General features: G+C 39.7%; 1 protein-coding gene and 1 long non-coding RNA gene across 3 annotated transcripts in view; one reads left to right on the top strand and one right to left on the bottom strand.

The window, feature by feature from the left end:
- rai14 (retinoic acid induced 14) overlaps window positions 1–22,587 on the top strand; it is a 38,583-nt gene that overhangs the window by 13,795 nt on the left and 2,201 nt on the right. The window contains exons 3-20 of one of the 2 annotated variants that reach the window (XM_030436078.1): window positions 7,099–7,229; window positions 9,490–9,578; window positions 9,860–9,924; window positions 10,838–10,895; window positions 11,543–11,613; window positions 15,631–15,737; window positions 15,988–16,172; window positions 16,717–16,742; window positions 17,088–17,174; window positions 17,583–17,672; window positions 18,347–18,484; window positions 19,037–19,138; window positions 20,205–20,843; window positions 20,962–21,443; window positions 21,594–21,762; window positions 21,867–22,034; window positions 22,159–22,314; window positions 22,414–22,479. In XM_030436078.1, coding sequence (XP_030291938.1) covers window positions 7,099–7,229; window positions 9,490–9,578; window positions 9,860–9,924; window positions 10,838–10,895; window positions 11,543–11,613; window positions 15,631–15,737; window positions 15,988–16,172; window positions 16,717–16,742; window positions 17,088–17,174; window positions 17,583–17,672; window positions 18,347–18,484; window positions 19,037–19,138; window positions 20,205–20,843; window positions 20,962–21,443; window positions 21,594–21,762; window positions 21,867–22,034; window positions 22,159–22,314; window positions 22,414–22,479 — 2,829 coding nt within the window. The remainder of the gene's footprint in view (window positions 1–7,098; window positions 7,230–9,489; window positions 9,579–9,859; window positions 9,925–10,837; window positions 10,896–11,542; window positions 11,614–15,630; window positions 15,738–15,987; window positions 16,173–16,716; window positions 16,743–17,087; window positions 17,175–17,582; window positions 17,673–18,346; window positions 18,485–19,036; window positions 19,139–20,204; window positions 20,844–20,961; window positions 21,444–21,593; window positions 21,763–21,866; window positions 22,035–22,158; window positions 22,315–22,413; window positions 22,480–22,587) is intronic. The other variant, XM_030436079.1, reaches the window with a different exon arrangement.
- Window positions 21,880–22,587, bottom strand: part of LOC115592872 (uncharacterized) — a 117,912-nt gene continuing 117,204 nt past the window's right edge. Inside the window, exon 3 of the long non-coding RNA XR_003986230.1 lies at window positions 21,880–22,008. This is a non-coding gene — a long non-coding RNA (uncharacterized LOC115592872). The remainder of the gene's footprint in view (window positions 22,009–22,587) is intronic.

Genomic DNA, 22,587 nt, shown 5'->3' with positions numbered 1-22,587 from the left:
ACAAAAAGATATAGTGATTTAGAACGTAGCGAAGTCAAACAGGACAACCAAGAAAATCCAAGAAGAACAAACACCTTTTAATCTGTAGATCAACAGAAATGTTATTAGGTCTATTTTGGAGGGAAATACAAAGGGCTTTCTAAAGTAAATGTTTTTCTGTTAAACTCCATTTACTCTAAGTCGGTGGCTGAACTGTACAAACACACAGAACGTGAGGTAGGTGTTACTGTTTCCCAGTCTTAGTTTATTTTCACTTCAGAGAACTGAGGACGTTGTGAGAAGCACAGTCCAAGCAGAAATGGTTACCCAAAAAATATTAGGTTTACAACATACAAACAAACACACGCACTTGATGAGCATGTTTTCTTTGCACTTTATTCTAAAACTGTAGTAATGAGTGGATGTTTGAAGTTGTGGTTCCATAAATTCTTTTAACTACTTTACAAAGTCTTATAGAGAGAAAGAACACATGTGAGACAAATGAGGAGAGGGGGACACACAGAGGGAGGTTACGCAGCATGTTTACAGCATGTTTAAGTTAATGAACTGCTTTCTTTTTTCCATACCCCTTTACCTCTCTTGCTCCTTGCTCTCTTGTCCTTGCAGCCAGCCTCAGGCCTGGACAAACAGGAAACACTCAGTGTTATCAGCTCACTCTTTGTGTGTCTTAATGAGTGTCAGGCTAAAGACAGAGAGGGAACAAACACTACCGTCCACACCCTGATCCCACTGTAAACACACTTATCGCAGCACAAGAACCTGAAAGAGAGGCAGGCAGACGGATAGAGCAAGAGAGGACAGCTGGCCACAGTCAAGGAAACTGGAAGCAAGAGAGGAAGTGAGATCCTTTTCACCTCCTGGTGGCACACACAGAACCACAGTGGTTTATAATCTCAGGATTAGTGGCCCATGACTTATTGCTGGTTCAAACCAATTTGGGCCAAACCCATGCCGTCCAGTACAAGCCAATGTAGGCTAATCCTAGAGTGTTCAATACAAGCAGTTGTTGTCTTTACGTAAGTAATTATAGTTCATGTGTTGTGCACTGGTTTAGCTGTTTTTTAATGTGTGTTTGTATAAAATTTGACATGTTCTTGTTGTGTTGTGTCCATGCTACACATCATGAAGAGGAGGGCGGCAACTAATGATTGTTTTAATTAAATCTGAAAAAGTAATGATTAATTGATTATCACAATAGTTGCTCATTATTTTTTTGTCTACTAATCGATTCAGCTCTAATGAGGACTTCAGGGATAGTTCACATGCCAGCAGCAAGGGCCAGCTGTGCATTATTGTTTGGTTTGGCACAAGGGTATTAAAAGTACACACACACACAAAATATTTTCTCCAGGGTAACAACATATTTAGTATCCAACTAGAACTCTTTTAAATACACTTTGTTTAATCATTTTTTGTTGGAGCGAGTCCTGCGCTGATTTTGCACCACCTCTGCCAGCGCATGATTATTTCATCAACCTTCCTGAGATGACAGTAGTTGTGTATGAGGCCGAAACTGGAGCAGTGCATTCCGCTCCACTTAAAGCTGTCCATTACAATGTATTCTAACGCCGTCGGTGTCATGCTGCCCTGTCGTGACGGCCCTTCACTTTTTGTTTAGCCTATTAAAATCACTGAAGCCATTAGGCAGGATCATGCGATACAGTACATCAGTATTTCCCCTGTAATTTTTTCTATGACTCCTGGTAGGGGGTCTGAGTCCATTCCAGTTTCTCTCCCACATGCAGTTCTTGCTAATGAGACTGTGAGCTGAGAACTCACTGGAAATGTCAGCTGTATACGTGTCCAGTAGAGATGTGTCACACTCATATAAGGAATTAAACTATTTGGTTTGACCAAAAAAGTCATCCACCCTAATTTGAATGTCTTTTTCTAGTCTTACATTCTTCTTATTTGAATGACTTTGCTCTGTTGGTTATGAGCATCTTCAGCTATTTTTGTTTTAAATACCAAACGATCACTTGATTCATTAACAAAAAGTAACCAGCAGATTAATCTACAGTGAAAATGACAATTATTTCCTGTCCTTGACAAATGTATCTGCTTTTGTTCCTGGCTGCAGTCGAGCGTGACCACTGTGACGCTTCAGTGTGCAAGGCAAATTCCTGCTCAATATGAAACTACTTGAAAGTACACAGAGTTGTACAGATGTTGTAAGACTGCTTTGTCTGTCATTTAACCCCCTTTAGGTAAGAATAACCAGCATGGTAATAAACAATAACAATACATATTTCTATTTGATAGGGAAAGGGAGTGTTGACTCTTCTCTGTCGACACAGTGAAGGTTCAGAAAAGTTTAGACCTTTGGTAAAAGCTTTTAATAACTTTCAGAGTGTAACCTTTGTTATGAAACACAGTATGATAGGTCTTCCCAATCGTTTCTTTGCCCTAGATGTTCTGCAGTTTCTTGATTTAAAGCAAATGACAACCAAGGCCAGCATGAAGAAATCTTTACTGAAGCGAGTACACAGAGAACTGCTTGTGATAACTGCTTGGTAGTGTTTTTAATGATGGTGCAAAGCTCTGAACCAACAAAGTACACAGTACCCAAATCCCTGGACCTTAGTCTAAGTGCTGCACTCACTTATACCTTGTTTCTGGTTTTCCATCTATATAGCCGCACTCTAAGTTTCTAATTGCTATGTTCCTCCTCTTACTGCCCTCTTAGGTTGGACAGGTTTGTGTGGTTGACCATATTTCATGGCAACTTTGCTCTGACTCTGGGTTTTTATGTAAATCCAGGGTGGGTACATCTTAAAGATAAACTTTGGTTGTACTCTCAGTGAATGGTGCATTTAAAAGCTCATGTTTTTTCTCTGTAAGACATCTCACAGAGAACTTTACTAGTTTAGATAAAAACATTCAAGGTCGATGTCATTCTTTATGATTTGTGACATGCAAGTCATTTCAGAAACTGAGATGTTTTCCTGTCCTACTGGAAAACGTCTCTTAGAAAAGCAAATTCAGATTCAGTTACTCAAACAGAAATGCATACATTTATAATAGCTTTTCAAACTAAGAAAGAGTGCAGGATTCAATTATTTAGAAAACTTAAAGAGCCTGGTTTGATCAGGCAAGAAGTGCCCATTAACAACAGCTCTTCATATGTATAAGTAGAGCTCAGGGTCAGATATAGGAAATTACAGTTTTAATTAGCTCAATTCAGAGTGTTTGTGCTAATATTCAAAATATCAATTCCGAGTGAAAAATCATATGCAACTTTAAGTGAATTTGTTATTTTTATTTTTTCATCTGTTAATTAAGGCACTCGCAATCTACAAGACATGACTGCTCCTGTTATTCAGTCCATCATGTACAGGACTGGGTTTGTTTTGCTGCTGTTTCCGGGTCACAAAAGCATTCAATTACAGCAGCAAGTCCCACCCTTCCTGATGTACACAAAACATGATAAGAGGATCACTGTGTGTTGTGGTGAATATATACACAAACCCCTCTCCAGGTTCCTTTTACATTCCCTTTGAAGATTTTGGTTAAACTAGGTCAACAGAAACATAGTCTTTGTTCATATGTATGTTCACACTTCTTTCCATTTTGTTCAGTCATACCTCAGTTATGTATATTCATCTTTTTTCTGTTTGGCTCCTGTACCATCTCCGGAGTGTACCTATTTTTAGTATTTGGTTGCCTCAGTGCCCTGCACGCTGACTGAACAACACATGACTGTCTCTATGAAAATCATGAGACCAGTTGACCTCTGTGAAAACAAGGAGTCCTTACCCCTCTACCATATGGAATATGTGCTTTATAGCAGCAGCTATCTTCTGCTGTGTCATGTTTCACTGCACACTAATCATAGTGATGGACAGACGTGCACTCTCTGACCTCTCTGTTCCACTTTTGCTTACCCCTCAATCCCCACAGTACCTTTGTGAATGTTCTGCTCCAGACCCCAGGAAATTGTTTAGCAGAGGTGGTAAACCACCCAGGTGCTGATTCATCTCGTCTTACAGTCAATTCTGTTTATAGATGACATGGCATTTGCTGTGTGAAATAGCTCCTCAGGGTTTTATTTAATGAAAGTGTTATAATGTGTTTTGATGTTTGAAGAGATGCTGAACATGTCAGAGGAGGGAGTCTTCTAATGCAGAAAATGTAAAACTCAATCCACATGTCAAATGCATAATTTTGTGGGTCCTTTTTTTGTAAAGATAAAGGTACAGTGGCTGAAAAACTTCAATGCAACTGCAATTTAAAGGAGTGTTCACATTCTGTGTAACTTTGAGGCCCATCAGGTGTGTTGAACATATATATTTCTCTAAATGAAAGCCCAATCTTTCAATATTTAAAATCACACAATGTTTGCATCCATGTTTGCTAGCTTACAGTCTTGTTCTTCCTTACCTGTGTTAGTGTGTTACTTTGCTTTGTTTCACATTACCGCCACCAACTTCCCATCAGTGGAATACCCTGAAAATGGCGAGATGAATGTGTATCACCTTGTCTGCATGTTCAAACAGTGTGTGCATCTTTGTGCGCGTATATGATGCATACAAAACTGTGACTGGATGGTTAACACATTGCTCAGTCATACTACTAGTGGTCAAAAACTCCACAAGGTACTTTTTAAGGAAATACAAATAAAGATAAAAAGCAAACAAATAAACAAGATCACTTCGACAAACAGAAATGTTGCATTAAGGGCAAAAATTATGCAAATTTAGAAAAACATTCACAAATTTTACAGTACATTCACTGCGCATACAGAATCACTGAGGTGGACACAGCAGAGGTATCTTGGAGATACTGATGAACATGCTAGTAATTAGTGAAGAGCTATTGCTAGCCGTATTACTAGAATATATAATAATATAGGAATTGTGCAGTCAAACTATTAAAACTTTTTTTCCCCAACTCTTGGATCCTGGCTTGTTTATCAGTATTCTGTGATAACATTCTTTCCACTGTGTGTGCGTTATTAAGGAAGGTTTTCCCTGATCCTGCTTCTTTTTTGTTGTAACTCTAAACTACTCTTGGATATTTATGGGAAGACTTGAAGTGTGCAACCAAAGATTTGGTAGTGCACCTGGTAGATTCATATATCTCTTTCTCGTGTCTCTGTCAGTGCTGGGCTGAGTGTCTTTCTATTTGTTATTTCCAGTCTGGTGGAGAACTTTCTCGTCTTACACGCCTCCTAAATAGTATCTCACCACTTGCTTCAGTGCTTTGAAGCCAGGATCACAAGGAGTGTGTGTGGGTATTCTTTTACAAGAGTTGCCCAGAGCTCCTTGCCTGAATACCAAGAATGTTTCCCCACCCTTAGTCATCTCATTTTTAGTTTTTCAAAACACCAACAATTTAGTTTTTTTCATTAATGACTTTGCAGGCTGCAGAGCTCAGTGGTCATCCAAGCTCTTGAGCGACAGAGGGGATTTTTTTATAGCCTTACATTTTTCCACCAGCTGTGCAAAATGTATTGCAGTAATTGCATCTGGGTGTTTGCCACAGAGGCTATTTACACCATGTATCACCATGTTGGCATATTGCTCTCCCCAAAATAGGGTACAGTTTGCCATCGCAAGTATTTATGGAGTCAGAGAGGTTCACCCAGGTATCACGTGTAGGTCAGTAGGCTATCAGGTCAAATCTAATACCGGCTACAGCCTAATATGAACAGGAGAGCTGAGTGATCAAGTCATGCTACCAACTTGTCAGTCCGCTCTCTAACTATTTATTCTGTAATGTTACTTCTATACATATGTTTTCCTTCAAATGTGTGCTTATACTGTATGTGTATGGCCAGGCTTCTTTTTTAGTCTGATATTTTGTGATTTTGTTTTTTATTGTAGTTTGTAAGAAGATGTACAGTATTTGTAGATGTGGTTTCCAGAAGTAAATGCTCAAGCGTACAGATTTTAAAGCTTGCTGTGCTGTACTGTGCTTTTCAGACTCTAGTGTAGCAACACTGTCTCTATGAGCTCATGCTTGAAGCTTCCCAATAGCTGACTTCTCTCTATCTGAACAGCCTGTCAGTGATGCAAATGTGGGGCCATTTGGTTTGTGTAAGCGTGTGTAAGTGTGCATGCCTGCACTGGATGCTGTGTCTGTGTGTGTGTGTCTGTGTGTGCTTGCGTGTGCATGCGTTCGCACATATAGACACCAGTGTTTTGTGTGGGCCATTGCAGAGCCAAGAAAACATTGGGCCTCATTCATGAACCGTTCTTACGAACAAATGTGTCCTTAAGTCCCACTTACGAAGATTTTACGAAGATTGTGGCATTCATGAATTTTTTCTTTATCTAGGATTTTTTCTTAGGCAAGAACAAATCCTACGAACACTCAGGAGTACTCTTACGCACATTTCAGTGCCGAAATGCTGGCATGGTTGTGTTTTCTTCTCTAGTGTAGTTCAATAAAATGCAATATTACAGTGATAATTCTGTCATATTTATTCATTTATTTATTTATTTCATATTTTTGGTAATTTACAAAGAATTTAAATTCTAAAATAAATTAAATGTGCCAATGATTTAAGATAAATCAAGTAAATTGGAAACATGCCATCAATTAGTAACCCCCCCACCATATTTATACGTGGCATTTCTCCATCCAAGGCCCGCAAAACAATGGCATATATATTGCTCCTGCGGCTTTCATCAATGTAAGAACACAGCTGCGAACAATTCTGAGGCTTACGAACGAGTTGGTGAATCTGACGTAGGGTTTTCTTAAGGAACCTCTTAAGAACAACTTAAGAAAGAATCTAAGAAGATTCCCAAGAAGATATTGGTGAATGAGGCCCATTGTCTCCTTCTGAGAAACATTACTCACAATCAGGGCATCTAAGTCTTTTTGGCTGCAGAGTAAGATTTGCTAATTTTGGTGTTGATGTATAATAATGTATGTCATTCTTCGGAATGTATACATTATTATTAGAGATTAGGATCCTTCTTAGAATCAAGACCATGGATAGATACATCACAATGATAACAAAACTAATATCTCAAAGAGTTTTATGTAGTATTGTCCTCCACCCACTTGTTCCCCATTAATTAGTTTTTATAGCTCTTTCTCTTACACCATCTCTTATTTTCCTCTTCTCTTTGCTCTTTTTCCCTAAAGGTCAATGAGTGGAACAAAAATGACGAGCGCCTGCTTGCTGCGGTGGAGCATGGCGAGGCGGAGAAGGTGGCATCGCTTCTTGCAAAGAAAGGTGCCAGCGCTGTAAAGCTGGACAGTGAGGGCAAATCAGCGTAAGCATTCTTAATGTTATATATCTTAAAATAAAAAAAGATGAATCTTGCACAGATTTAGTAATCAAGGGAATTTTCATTTTAAACAATTGTTTGTGCTCCATGTTGATTTATGTCAGTGTAAGCATCCCAGTAGGACCCAGGCTCCTCATGGAGACAGAATCTCAACATGCCTGCTGCAAAATAGATAAAAAATACTCCTGCTGGGTAATTTATTGTAAGAGACAATAGTCTGAAGTTGCCTCTGTATTAGCGTCAATCAAAAAAGAAAGACACACTAATTTGGATATGCTACACTGACAAGGATGCAGACCAAGTAGAATTACATATGCAAATCTCAAGTTTGCTGCCTGGTTTAGGAAAACGAGGTGCCTATATTCAGGTGCTATTTAGGAATAAGCTTACACTTTAACAACAGTGTGATAAGAAATGGTTTGATTGTGGTAAAGCAAAAGTGGATGTATTCACTTTCAGGTAAACATGATCCAGTCTTGGTGATTTTTGTGTTTTCTCTCCAGCATGCACTCAGATTCTTGGGCTTATGCAACCACTTTCATGCTCCACAGCACAATGTTAAAAATGAATGGCCAATCTAAAAATATGACTGTTTTTCTGACTTCCTCAAACGCTGACATTTTCGACCATTTACTCAGCCTCCCTGACAGTCAGTGTTTGAGAGCCAGTTCATTTCTGCAGAGGTAGGGGAGCTTGTTGCCTCACTGATTGAGATTGCTGATAACACAGAGGCTCACTGTTAATATTTGACCTCTTTCTTTCTCTGAAACACAACACCCACTGACCTCAATGTGTTAAGCAGCTCACGCAGAGCCAGGAACATCAAAACATAGGGACAAATGCAGGGAGAGACGAATGCACAGATTCTCACATGCCGAAACAAACACACAGGCTTTTTGTTTCACCAATAGTTCACATCCTTGACCTTTTTCTCTGTGTGCCACTGGAGCACAGATGCACACATACAGATGCATACCCACAGCCTTTGCAAATTGCAGTGAATGTGGTGGTTTGAGATCTGAGTGCTCCAGTCTTTTCAGGGTGCACAAAGGAGGAGTCTACAGTATCTCTATGGTGATAAAACCTGATTGAAAGGCATGTGGGCATAGTTGTGAGTGTGTAAGAGTGTGTGAGTGTGTACCCTTCACACACACACACACACACACACACACACACACACACACACACACAGCAAGGGAAAACTTGGCATGTGTAGTGTTTTTTCACTCTGCTCGCTGAGCTGGAAAGTGGTTGTATTGATTGCCTTCTGCACACATACGCACAAACAGACAATGTATAAAATTAATGTTTTGGTTTTACGTGATTTGCTATAACATTTCTTGACAGAGTGCGGTGACTCAAGCAGAGTCACTGCACCTGGCAAAGACAGTTTTTTAAAAAATCATTAGAGGTTTTGGTAGCAGTTTTGTTGAATTCGGACATAGACAGGCAAGTTTTATCCCAGGGTTTCCGATGTGTATGCTAAGCTAAACTAACTGATTACAGACTGAAGCTTCATATTTCCCAAAATGCTGAATTGTCAGGTTAGGGCTGCGATGATACATTTATTAACGGTCAAGTGTTGTATTAATCGGCAGCTATTTCCATAAATGATACATTGGTTTGAATATTTTTTTAAGAGAGGTCACATTCTCGCATCCCAGCTTCTTAAGTGTGAATCATTTCTGGTTTATTTACTCCTCTATTACAGTAAAAATAATTTATTTGGGTTGTGGACAGTCCAAAATATTTGGGAACCACTGATTGATTTTTCTTCCGTTTTACACTTTATTGACCAGGCAGCAAATCATTTAATCAAGAAAATAGTTGACAGATCGTAACTGGTGACAATGAAATCATCAGTTGCTGCCCTGGTTTCTTATCTAAATTAAATCTATTTTATGTTGCATGTGTCTGGAAATGTTTCCACCTTTCTGGAGAATCATATTTAAAAGCCAATTTTTCCCTAGCTCAGTGTTAGTATGTTGACTTCACTTGAAAAGGCATGTAAGATACTCAAGTAGCTTGCCAAGAAGTGCCTTGTAAATAAATAAAATGCAGTGCTGACTCTCATACAAACAATGTTGTGTTCTAAAGTTATAGTTCTAAGGGCAGAGTGACAGACTGCACTGAGACCTTAAAGAGTGGAGTGGTTTAAGAGTCTCTTAAACATCTCTGTTTAGCTGTTATAGCCAACAATAACTGCGTTTCTAATTTGTTCTTTGCTTTGGGTTTGTGTAATCAGTCTTCATGTGGCAGCTGCACGAGGTCAGACAGATTGTCTGTCTGTCATCCTGGCCCACGGAGCTGACTTGTCAATCACTGATGCTGCAGGTGTGTACTGCAGTTAAATTTAGAAGTGATAGGAAATGTGAGAATTGTTTAAATCTTGTGTATTTCTGCATAAATGTGATTTCCCCCCCCCCCCCTCTTTTTCTGTAAAGAGAAAGTATAAAGTTGTAGTCTTACTTGATTAACTGGACTTTATACTGATAATTTAAAAGAATTCACATGCTTTCTAGTGCATGCCTGGGTTCTTTTTTATATAATCCAATTTGTTACCAAATTGTTTGGCCTAATTAACCTGACTAACACATTTCTTGTCTTATGATCAGGTTACAATCCGTTACACCTGGCTGCCAAAAACAATCACACTGAGTGCTGCAAGAAGCTCATTCAGGTAAGATGAATGAACTACTTTAAAATCACTTTGACATACTTTATTTATAGCACTGAAATTACCAATAATGCGACAACTAAGTGCAATCTTTCAAGCCATAAATTCTGTACACAATAATGTACAACCGTGATGAGTGACTTATGTCATAAAACAAAAAGTGCAAGAAACATGGAAGTCAGAATGTTTTAATGGCAGAGCATCCGGTCACCCAGCAGGACTTTCTCTTGGACACATAACTTGAACAGGGACAGAACTCTTCTCTCACTCTTCCTCTTCAATGTCTGAAACCAGACAGTGTCACTGCATCATTTTCTTAGTCTGCTGATCTTGTTTGTATTATGTAAGCAGATCAGCAGCTCTCAGCAGGAAGAGGCACAAACACACACATACACACACCTTCTTCATGCTATGTAACTATCCCGAAACATTCTGCAGCATCTCAACACACACCTGCCTGGTCAAATATCCATAAAAGTTTACTTGAACACAAAGCAAAGTTTAAAAGCTCTGAGCACCTTGTTGCCCCAAACTGCGATGTGATGGTAATATTGCAGTGAAATGACAGTGATTGATCGCTCCAAATATTTGTATTTCCAGTGCATTTCCAGTGCAGGCTAATATCAGATAAGCATTTATTCTGTAAAATAACAGAAAATAAACTTCACTAAGATTATCACTGATGAATCGGAAAATTGTCCCTCGGGAAAATGTAAGAATTTACTAATTTATCAGTAGATACAGCAGCTTATTAGAGTGGTGAACAAATGTTATCATTTTCAGCAATTAAATGTATTGCATGTCGAAGACTACTGACGCAAAAGTATTTACAAGAGAGCTCTCCTTTCATAATCATTCATAATTCATGTGTATAGCATTGATTTTCACGTCTAATATGTTTCTGCTCCTCCTCCAGAGTAAATTACCTATCGATGCTACAGACAGCTCAGGAAAGACTGCTCTTCATCACGCTGGTAAGTGTCTAAGTGTCCTGAGAGTTAATTAAGCAAAAGGGTTTTTGTTGGAGATTAGTCTGCTTCGACAAGAACGTGGGAAAGAATCCTGTGAGATTAAGTTTATGCTCTAATTTTATTTGGATGAATTCATCTACCGCATTTGGAATTAAGTGATTAAGCTTGCTTTCAGATCATTTTGTTTCTATCAGTCATTCCCATATTGCTGTTTTCATTCAGACATGAGAAGATTCTCAGATTTAATAATTTTTCTTCAGGCTGCTGATTTCTGTCTCTAAAAATAATGTTTTTTTTAACAATGTGTGTCCACACCACTTATGACGGACCTCTTTTGAGCTACTTTTCAATTTGAGTTTCATTGCTGATGTTTCTTGACAACACTGTCAAGGTAAATTATTCTATGTTTTAATCAGTCCTGCACTTTTAATGTAAGGGCAATATTTTCTAGTGTCAAACAGCTTTACAGCTACCTCTAGCAAGGCAGTCCAGTCATGTTCAACTTGTGTTATTCTTCGATTAATTTCGTTTGGAAATCAGAGAGGGAGACATTTCCTGCCTAATTCAATCCAAGGCTAGACCTCACTGTTCTCTTTGAACACCTGTGTTCTTCTTTTCATTGTCTGACTGCCGTTTTATTTTCTCCTCAGCTGCCAGCGGGAACATCCAGGCCGTCCAGCTGCTGTGTGAACTCAAAAGTCCCATCAACATGAAAGATGCAGTATGTACTTTCATTATTACTTCCACTCTTTCTCTCCCAGACTTATTTTTCCTGGCAGGATAGCAGAAGGGCTCTGAAACAGAATGAAGACCACAGAAATTCTTTATTCACTTCTCATTCATATCGCTTTCCAGAGAAGAATTTGTTCAAGGAAGGTTAACCACTGTTTGTACGCCTTGGATTGGCTTAAAGATTTACTTATCTACAGTTTCTGTGTCGGTAGTTACCTGCTTAGAAATCATACTTGCCTAATTATAGTTTTGTTTGCATCCACACATGGGCTTTAAAAACATAAATTAACTAGAGCTGTCTCTCACAGCTGTTATCCACAATATGAAGAATCCTGATAAGCTGACATTTCCTCTTGATTGTCCTTCTCTGTGCAAAGACTGATTCATATTAGTATCTGTATGTTCATGTGTGAGTGTGTGAATGTGTGTGAGGTAGAGGGGTCAGTTTACTGTGGGAACTCTGCTCTCAAGCCGCAGACATGTGGTCTCCATTGCAGCGATGCTCCATGCCTGTGGTTTTTACCCAACTGGGGTGTATGAGCATGATACTGGCGTGTGTGTGTGTGTGTGTGTGTGTGTGTGAATGTTTTGCCCCTTTATTTCCCTTTTTATGATCATGCCAGAGTTGGCCTCTTGGAGATAAACACTTTCACACAGTGGTCTCTTAGCCTACATGTAAAGACGTTATATTATTGTGCATTAAACGTTACTGCCGACTCATGCTTGTTTAAGCCTGTGACAAGTTGTATGTTGTGGCTTTAGAAACTGGTTCATGCTACCACTTTGTACCACTGCCTGTGAGGATTTTAAAGCTAAAGTATAGGGTGTCTGTAATCTTTACAGTTGGAGCAAACCCAACCAGAGTTGGCGGGTGTTTTTCTGTGACATTTACATGGAGTCTTCTAGTATTTCTCACCAATCAATCCAGATTGTTAAAAAAATGCAATGACTCATTCCACTCAAAATTTGGTTTTCTCCATACTTGGACATTTAAGGTTTCATACCAGTGAGACAACAAAGCCATATGTTCGCAAATGTGTGTGTGAGATTTGAGCAGCTCTGTCTGCTGTAAGTGGACGTATAGACCGCAGAGTCATCTGGAACATATTCCTGTTTGTGGGTCGAGCAGAACATGCCAGCTTGTTGGCTTCAGGCATACATCATGGCTGTGTAACAAATATCTATACCTGATCTATATTTGACTTGAATAAACACACAGAGAAATAGAGGAAGAAATGGAGGAACATCTGCCAGGTCATAGAACAAAGACTGTTTATAGAAAATCAAGTAAATGTAAACTTAAATTCTGCTCAGAGGCTGTGGTAATGCGTTGTATAAAAACTTCCTTATGTTCTCAGTTGGAAAGAAGTACACTTTTCAATTTCTTTAAAAAATATTTATAAATCTGCCTGGGCAAGGTCATCTTAGCCTAGCTTAGCACATGTTAGTAGAAGTTTAGCTCTGTGGGATTGTTGGTGTTCGTATTCGTGTTAAAGACAGTTTGAAGTACACTATGGTTTGTGGAATATTTGTAGACTTGCACATGACAAAATAATAGTACGCATGTGTATTTTAGGCAATATGGTAAGAGTTAAACAAATAGGAGTGAGGTCTAGGCTGGTCCACTGGACGTCCATGTACCAGAAGTAGCATGTTGAGTGATTACTTCCACCAGTACTGAAGTACATGTTTGGTTGTATTCAGATGGAGTTTTAAGAGATATTATTTCTCATTCTAAGGCCTCTGAATGTATTTGTTTCAAAAGTTCACAACTCATTTACATATGAAACATGTGATGAGGGTGCACAGATATAGCTTACTTTAACATGAATGCTAAAAAGGTTGAGAGGCACTGCTTTGTGTTGTCCCTTCCTCTACTCTCTACTCTTCAGTTGTGGAAGTAGCGCACTTGTTGGGGCACAACCACTACTTTCATAGATATCACGTATCATTTTTCATGAGTAAGTGGTGGCATGAAAAAATGCCCTTTCCAAACAAGTCTATCATACGGCACAGATCTGTATCAACAGTATCTGTGTCTATATCAAGATACAACCACCACAACTGAGAGCTGTGAAGAAATTATGACCTGGTTTTTATCAGGTCAGAACTGTGTGGTTTGCAAATTCACTGCCATCCAACTTCAATCCTTTAAAACCACAGTAAATATAGAAGCTGCGCCATGTTTAGCGAAGTAACGGCATGTTTGGGTGGCAGCTGTGATCATTATTGTCCCATTAGGAGTGTATTAAACTTTAAAGAAGGGCATGATTGTGTGCGCTTGCCTCGATTGACAGGTCTCTCCAGTTCTCACACTTTGCTGCGATGGTTGCTGCTTGGCCAAATGTGTTCTGGCTTGAAGGTGACAAGTTGTGCCACAGGTTGTAAACAATAACTGTAGACAAGCGAGCATTTTATACACCTGTGCCCTCACATTCAGTCACACAGACACTGAATTTATTACTCTGAGGAAAAAACTGTTTCTGCCTTTTATATTCCAGAGAATAAAATAGTTCAATAGAAACACAGACTGAGCAGAGCAGAGACAGGGCTGTTAAAGTCTTCAGCAGAGCTCAGAGGAGCCCACAACATAGTTTTGTTCTCTGTGGCGTGTCAAAGCAGCAGTCTTGTAATATAAAACACAGAACTATGCTGACACACTTAACTGTTTCTTGACATTCTTTAGCTTTTTTCCAGTTGGACCTGACTTTGGATTTTTATTTTTTCCACATTTAACAATGTAATACCTCTTTCTCACCGGACAAAAAACCTACTAACACCCACTAACATCTGGCTTTTGTCTTCAGTGGGAAAGGGTACAATCGGCATTCATTCTCGGGTCAAACGTCTCTGCAGTAGTCACAGTTTATCAGCTCCGGCTCAGATCAGCTGTGATGGACACGACAGCTTGATGGGCACGCACATTTTTGGCTCTTTTTCGGGTACACAGCATGGCAGCAAAAATTTGTGTCGCTACGCATGGGTTGCAACCTAGCTCATTAAAAAAAAAAATGCATTGTCAATGTTTTTTAAGAAATTCAGCAGCATGAAATAGCCATTAAAATCCTTTTTTTTTTTTTTTCCTTTTTGCCTGGGTCAGGGTAACAGTCTTTCTCTTCTTTTCATCTACTGTGTTCCAAACCAAAGTACATCTTTTATTTTCAGTTTTATATATACAATATACAGACAGTGCGATGTAGACAGACATAACAAAAGGAAAAGCAAAGGGCCAAAGTACATCTTTATCACATTTTGTTTAAACTTCCTGAGCACCCCATATGTCTCCTCTCAAATCACACTTGAACATCGTTGCTGTCGCCATTGAGTTTGAGAAACTGAAATAAAAGATAAAACAAGTAACCTCAGTTACATTGCCACTGGTTTCCATGCTGCTTTCTAGTGTTCTCTGTTTTTCTCAGGGTGTTCATAGAACACAACCTAGCAGAATAAAATGCAGAGACAAGTCAAGCACCTATTTTAAGGTGGTTCCTTACCCTTTGTCCAAGGGAGTAATCAGCTGCTTCTTCCAGGCTGTATTCTGCCCTCCACAAGCCCAGCCAATCAAATGTTTATGTTAGACTTAGGTCATAGATTGCTAAGGTTAGGTTAAATGTCATGCTTGGGGTTAGGATCTGTCAATCATGGTGAAAATTTGTGGGATGTCTATGTTGCATGAAATGCTGCCTCAGTCGCCTAACTCAGGGCAATAAACCCTGCTGAGCCAGCCCATTCATTTAGAACTGTAAATATATCATTTGGGGGATTTTCCCAAAAGCTGCACTGCTCTATAAGTAGAACAACTTTTAGCCTTTCTGTTTACTTGCTGGGAAATTCATTTAGGAGACATTCACTCCTTTTTCACATGAATCTGAGATTTCTCTCACCACACAGACACTTGGCATACTTCATGTCTAGGCCCACGTACTCTTGTCACATGCGTGTGTGTACTCTTCCATAGGATGGTTTAAGGCATATCTAATGTGTATAATGTCTGTTTGTCTCAAAGGACGGGCTCACGCCTTTGCTGCTGTCAGCCAAAAACTCTCATGCTGAGGTGTGCTGCACTTTGCTGGACTGCGGTGCTGAAATCAATGCTTCAGACAACAGCGGCAGGTACAAACACAGTCCCCACACACACAATTCAGACATAATGTGTAAAAGCAGTGATGACAGGTTTAAGACACTCATGCTCTTCGATGATGGATAGATGTTGCTTTGGTGATCAATATTTGTACATTTCATTTCCATTGGTTAGTGGGAAAAGGAAATGTTAAATAGTATACCGTATGTTTCCACCAATAAATAACAGTGCTCAGTAGAGGGGGAAAAAAATGATGGCTTTTTCTTTGTTTCTGTGTTGCAGGACGGCCTTGATTCTGGCCAGCGAGTCCAACGCCGTTTCTGTCGCTGAGGTCTTGGTTCAGCGAGGAGCAGATCTGTCAGCTGTGGATTCACAAGGCCACGATGTGACACACTACATTAAGCTCTTGGGCAACTCTGAGGTCAAAACTGCCCTTGTTGCTGCCCTGAGCAGACAACAGATCTCAGGTAAGAGTTATGCAAAGACATGCGCACGGAGAATGCAGGAAGGACGCACTGAGGCAGCAGAAGAGGACATCATCTAGACATCAGATTTTATGAGCTTATTCCTGCCTTGTTCACACACACACATACTTGATCTGTGACTTAAGGAAGCTGCATTACTTGGTTTATTTTCCCATACCACTCTAAAAAGTTTTCTCCTTTTTAATGGTTGACCGTGTACACGCTACCTTTTTGACTACCTTCAGATTAACCCCAGATGGGAATAAAGTCCTCATAATGTTAGAATTTTTAGATCTTTGTCCTTACAACATAATCAATAGCAATGCACACACAGACACTTAAATAAGTTGCCTGGAGAATGAGATTTGTACTTCTTTGGTTTTAACGCAAAGTCAACACTGCCATCTAGAGGAGTTTACCAGTTAGTAGTACTTCTTTTCAGTTTCATGCAAGCTGTACTGTCGTAGAAAAATGTTAAATATGTTTTGAAAAAGCTGTAATTACTACTTCTTGAAGATTGTATGTTCTTCCTGTCTCCTTTTAACAGATGCAAAGTCTCCTAGAAGTCCCCAGGTAAGATCCCAGTTACTTTTTCTTTAAAGGTCCTCACAAACATGGAATCAAGATTACTAAAACTCCCAAATATAACAACAAATCAACTATTCATCACTGTGAAGTCGTAGTACTAGTACTAGAACGTGATTCAAGAGCTAAAATTAGTATTATTTAGAATCAGTTTTTTGGCAATTTCAAATTTCTCAGCTTGTGAAAAATCCTTTAGTTTTTGGAAGATACAACTTAAGTCTTAATGTAGCACTCATTGATTATCTCTCCTTTTACTAACCAGCACTGAAACCCACCTTTCTTTTTTCTGTCTTCCTGTTGCCTTTCCTCTCTTTCTTTTTGCTGGCTCCTCAGCATGATCAAGTAGCTAGGCTAAGTGATGAACGGATCACAACTCCCAAAAAACGAAAAGCACCTCCACCTCCTATTAGCCCACTGCAGGTAAATGCATGTCTCTCTGTGTGTCTGTCTGCTTGTATCAGTATGCCACTCTTTATATTAATGCACGTCGGCAGTGTGTCCTCAAAGGGAATCGTCAGACCTGTATGTGTCTGGTCTGTTTAAATCATATCTGGTGGATCAAAGTACAATACAGTGTGTTCAGAGTATTTCACTTGTGTGCTTCATTTGATCTATGTACTACATCCATAAGTTGTTACCAGTTACAATAAAATAAAGTGCATAATACGAACATCTTGTGTAGTAATAACTCATTGTGTTACTCAATAGATATAACGGGCCACTAACAAGTTGTAAACGTGAACATTTGTTTTTAACACATAATGAGCATTTATGAGGAAAACAAATCCAAATGAGTATCACACTAAAAGTAACTCAATCCTTCTTCAGAGCTCTGGACCCTCTTCTCCTTCAGTTGTTACCTCTGCAGGGACACCTGCATCCAACAAGAGCGACACTCCCAGAAGATTCAACTACAAGGTAAAACAACTTGAATATTTTATTCCATACTGTTTCTTTATTCGATAGGAAATGTTTGGTCAACAACTTGCCTTTAGACATTTCTTTTTTGCTACAGGAACTTCAGGACATACAAAAGTTTCAAAGGAAAATACAGATTTTATTAAATACAGCTATTTCATGTATCTACACAAATCGTGCAATAAAAAAATAATATTTATTTATGTAGCACATTTAAATACAAAGTTTATAATGTGCTTTGACAAAGTCAATGTAGGAAACTCAGGAGGAGAATATAACTGGAAAAACGCTTAAAGATCAGGTCAAACACACGGATGCCTAGTCTAAGGTTAAAGTTAAAACAAGAAGGCACAACACAGTGTCAATATGAATAAAGTAAAACAAATAACAGATACAAAAGTCAAAATCGCATAAAAGCAATACACATAATATAAAAATTTAAGAAATAAGGGATGATTAAAAAACAACATCACATGAGAGATGCATCAGCAGAAGATATTTGTATAAATTAATTTGGATTTATGGTACAGTTGTATCCAATGAGCTAAATTCTTGCCTTCTACTTTCTCTTCGGTCTCTCGCTTTTTACTTTCCTTCGTCTCTTTGTCCATCTTCTGCTCTTCCCTCCTCCCATTCCCTCTCTGCCACCACTCCTCCCATTTCTCATTTCAAAGGAGGACGAAGTTGGAGGCACGGCACTGAGAGTGGAGGTTGAGAAGCTCCATGAGGAGAGAAACATGTTGCTGGAGACAATCGAAGACCTGAAGCAGACGGTGGAGCAGACGGTGACTTTAACCGAAACGGATACAAAGGTGATTAATGACTGAGCAATGCTACAGTGACGTGTTGAGATTACATATGAGCAGATTTGAAAACAGATGTGGTGACGAGAACAGAGGAAGTCAATGACGTCTGAGTTTTACTTTGAAAAGTAGAGCTTTAAAACACATTGAGGCGTACACGTGATATTCTAAATATAGTTATTGGTGTATGAACAAATTTAATTTAATTATCTGACTATTCTAACTGAGATGCTTTTAACTCTTTCTGTGACAAGAATTCAGAAACATGGTGGCTATCCTGACTTTTGATTCATTTTTAACTTTTTTCTACATGTATAACAACTTAACCAAAAGTCTTTCTAGTTGTTAAAATCATGTATCAATGCTGCTTCTCTAAGTTTAATCCTGCACTCTGACAACATCCAGCTGTGTACAGCTGAACTTTTTCACCTTGGGCATTCTTGAAGGAGGTCTAACCTGAGCTTTAGACGTGTCACGACTCGTTTTGTTTTTCAGTAGTTAGCGAGTGGTCCCAAACATTGCTGTGCTTGTGTGAATGTGAATGTATGTGTGTGTTGACAGGTCGAGCACAGTTTTACAGCTTCTGCAGCTCTGGTTTCTGCTCTGCAAGCCAAGATTACTGCTCTTACTTTGGAGAACCAGCAACTTGCAGGCAAACTCAAGGTATGTAACCCATTCATTCATGCTGATGACTTCAACCATGAAGCAATGAATGAACACAGTCAAACAGACCTCAATTCACAGAGGACCCTTTTTTCCTATTCTACATTTATTTGTAGATAACAAGTCAATGTGCAAATAATGTAATTATTATATAGTAGTAATAACTTATTAAAATAATTATCATATACAATTTTAAAGATTAAACATAATACAAATGTTATAAATACCAGCACAGAAATTTAGTTTAATATTTTCTCAAGTATGTTTAAAAACAATACTTCAGATCTACATCTGATCATATGGATATGGCTGACCACTGAAGGAAAAGACCACATTTTTTCCACAATGACATTAAATCAAAGTGTGTAATGTATAATCTACAAGTGTGAAATGAAAACGTGTAGTGCTGCAGCTAAGGATACAATAATCTTTTTTTAGTTCCCAGATTATTTTCTCATTAAATTGTTGCATGATAACTGAAAATAGCAGTATATAGTTTTGTTTTAGTCAACAAACAGTCAAAAATTCAAAGATATTCTCTTTACTTTCATATAAGAAATATATGTGTGTTTGAAAATAAAAAACAAGAACATTGTTGCTGCTAAATGACATTTTCTGACAATCGCTTAATCATCAAAGCCCCAAAAATGAATGAAAAATTGAAACAGAAATTTGGCTAAATTCAATTTAGTAACAAATGTTGAGGTGTAAAGGTGTGCTAACCCATCATAAAAATATCATGAAATATCACTCCAGCCAAAGGAAGCCGTGTTCAGATTGCCTTCCCTCCCCCAGTCCTGTTTTATATGCAATAAATTGCTTTTTATTAATTGTTCAACAACTAGATGATTAGTTGGTCCTAATGAGATAATCACTGCGCTAATTTCTTTGAGTAAAAATGCCACAACATTCTTTTGCTCAAGGCTGTGAAATATTAGTATTTTTGCTTCTCTTGGTCTTGGTGCCATGTAACGACTGACCTTGGCTACAGAACTTATAGTAAGTTGTCTCCTTGTTGTTTTTTGATTTCTCTTTTTAATCTCGACCCTGCACCTTCTCCTCACAGAAACTTCCATCCCGCCAAGGAAGCGAGGACCTGAAAGAGACCAGCCGTCCAAACAGCATGGCCTCCAACTCCTCCTTCCACTCCACCCAGGACGAGTTTGAGTCAGTGCCACAAGTGGGAAGGGAAGATTCATCAGGTGGTGTTTTCCGGGAGGAAGAGCAGAGTGAAGAAGGCAGAGGAGGGAGCAAAGAGGAGATCAGACTGTTGAGACAGGCACTTGAAAGCGTTCAAACGAAACTCCTAGAAACCAGGAAGGAAAACCGCTCGCTTCAGGCTCAGCTGAAACCTGAGCGTGGCAGAGAAAGAGAGGAGTATGAAAGCGTGAGGGAGAAAGGAAGAGAGGAAGAGTTGATGGAGACTCTAGCGGAGCTTCAGGCGAAGCTGACAGACACTCAGGAGAGATACCACCAGGCTGTGGAGCAGGTGGAGGAGCTGAGAGCGCAGGTGGGAATGGGAGATGGTGATCCGATGGAGAAACAGGAGGTCCAGAGAAGCTCTGAGCAAGAGAAGGCAGCTCAACGAATCAGACAGCTGGAGGAGGCGCTCGGGAGGATGGAGGAGGAAAGACAGAGTGGAATGGAGAAGGCACAGATTGAGGAGCTGTACAAGGAGGCACAGGAGGAGATTAGGATGCTCCAGGTAGTTATGGGCTGCTTCTTCTTCTCTCTGAATTTCTGTAGAAGGTCTCTTAAATTAGACATTTTTCATTTTTACTTGTTATATTTCTTCTTTTATTGTATTCCTTCTTGTTGTTCAGGAGGCTCTGAGGGGCACAGTACCAGTCGAAGCTGCAGCCAAAGACTTTGACGAGATGAAGTCTGAGCTAAATGAGGTGATTGCTGGGATGCAGCGCCGCTTGCTGGAACTATCGCACTCCTACAGTGAAACTAAGAGTCAGTTAAGCGCTGCACAGAAACAGCTGGCTGAGGCCAAAGCTGTGAGCAGTGAAGCCTCGTCTCCCTCCTCAGAGCAACAGCAGGTCCAGGTGCTGACCAGCAAGGTGGAGGAGCTGCAGACGTTGCTAGCTGAGATGGAGAAAAAGTATTCGTCCGCTCAGGAGGAGATTTCAGCTCTGAGGCAGGAGGTTGAAGCTCAGGCGCAGAGCTCGGTGGCTCTCGCCGACCACACGCGGGTGATGTCGTCTTTGGGAAATGCCATTAAAGAATTGGAAAGCCAGTCAGAGGAGCTAAAAGATCAACTACACCAGAAAACTGTGCAGGTGGAGGCTCTTCAGAACAGGTGAGGAAGAAAACTGGAGAAAAACTCTTTTTCTGCGTTTGCTAGAGACTACAGCTGAATGCTGCGGTGGAGGTGGGGTTTATGAAGTGATATTGATATAAAGATTATCAAGTAGTCATCATGTGGTTCTTGTGTCTATTTCTTCAAAAGGCTGACGTCAGAAAAAGATGTCACCCCAGATGATTCAGTCTCACGTGTGGAGCACGAGACAGCAAGAGAGCAGCTGGAGGGCGAGGTGAACCATCTGACGCAGCTCCTCCAGGGGGCCCTCAGGAAGCAGGACGAGATGGCTCTGGAGGCTGCTGATGCATGGCAGAAGGTGAGAAGAAAGAGCTGGAGGAGGATAAAAAACAACTTTCAAGTGTTGACTATAAATAATGTCCCCTTGTATAATTTACAACCCTTTATCCATATATCCATCAGGCACGGGATAATGGTGCTGAGCGGGAGGCCCTGCAGGAGTTGGTGATGTCGAGGGAGAAGGAGAACCAGACGCTGACCTCCAGACTGGCCGAGTCTCAGGATGCTGTGTGTCAGCTCAAACAGCTGGTGGAGAATCACGTTGCTTCAGAGAGAGAGAAGAACAAGAGGGTAAGTAACAATGTGGGAGCTTTACCAGTTAAACCTAAACTTCCAACTAATCAGACAAAAAAAAAAAAAAAACTCTTTAAAGTTTTGTTTCATTAACTGCATGTTTTAAATCTGTCCCTCTCAGATAGATGACTTGTCGCGGGAGGTGGGGAAGCTGAAGGACGCCTTGAACAGCCTATCACAGCTCTCCTACACAGGCTCTCCCTCGAAGCGGGTGCAGCAAAACCAGCAGCTGGAGACGATGCAGCAACAAATCAAACAACTGCAGTACCAGCTAGCTGTAAGATTAGTTCAGCATGTTCTTGGATGGAAAGCACAGTTCTGATACAGTGTACTGTTGTTTGAAATACCTTCTGTTTACCTCCTCTTTCCTGTTCAGGAGTCAAAGAAGCAGCACCATGAGATAGTGTCAGTCTACAGGATGCACCTCCTCTACGCTGTCCAGGTAAATCCATCCATTAGTTTGGCTACAGCTTGCTTACGGCTTAAAATTTAAAGGAATATTTCACCTAAATTATAGGGGGAAAAAATGTTTTCACTTGTGGTGTATTTT

The sequence above is a fragment of the Sparus aurata genome, chromosome 12 (assembly GCF_900880675.1).
Source record: "Sparus aurata chromosome 12, fSpaAur1.1, whole genome shotgun sequence".
NCBI lineage: Eukaryota > Metazoa > Chordata > Actinopteri > Spariformes > Sparidae > Sparus > Sparus aurata.
Note: the sequence above shows the minus strand (reverse complement) of the source record. Positions and strands in the feature narration are given on the sequence as shown.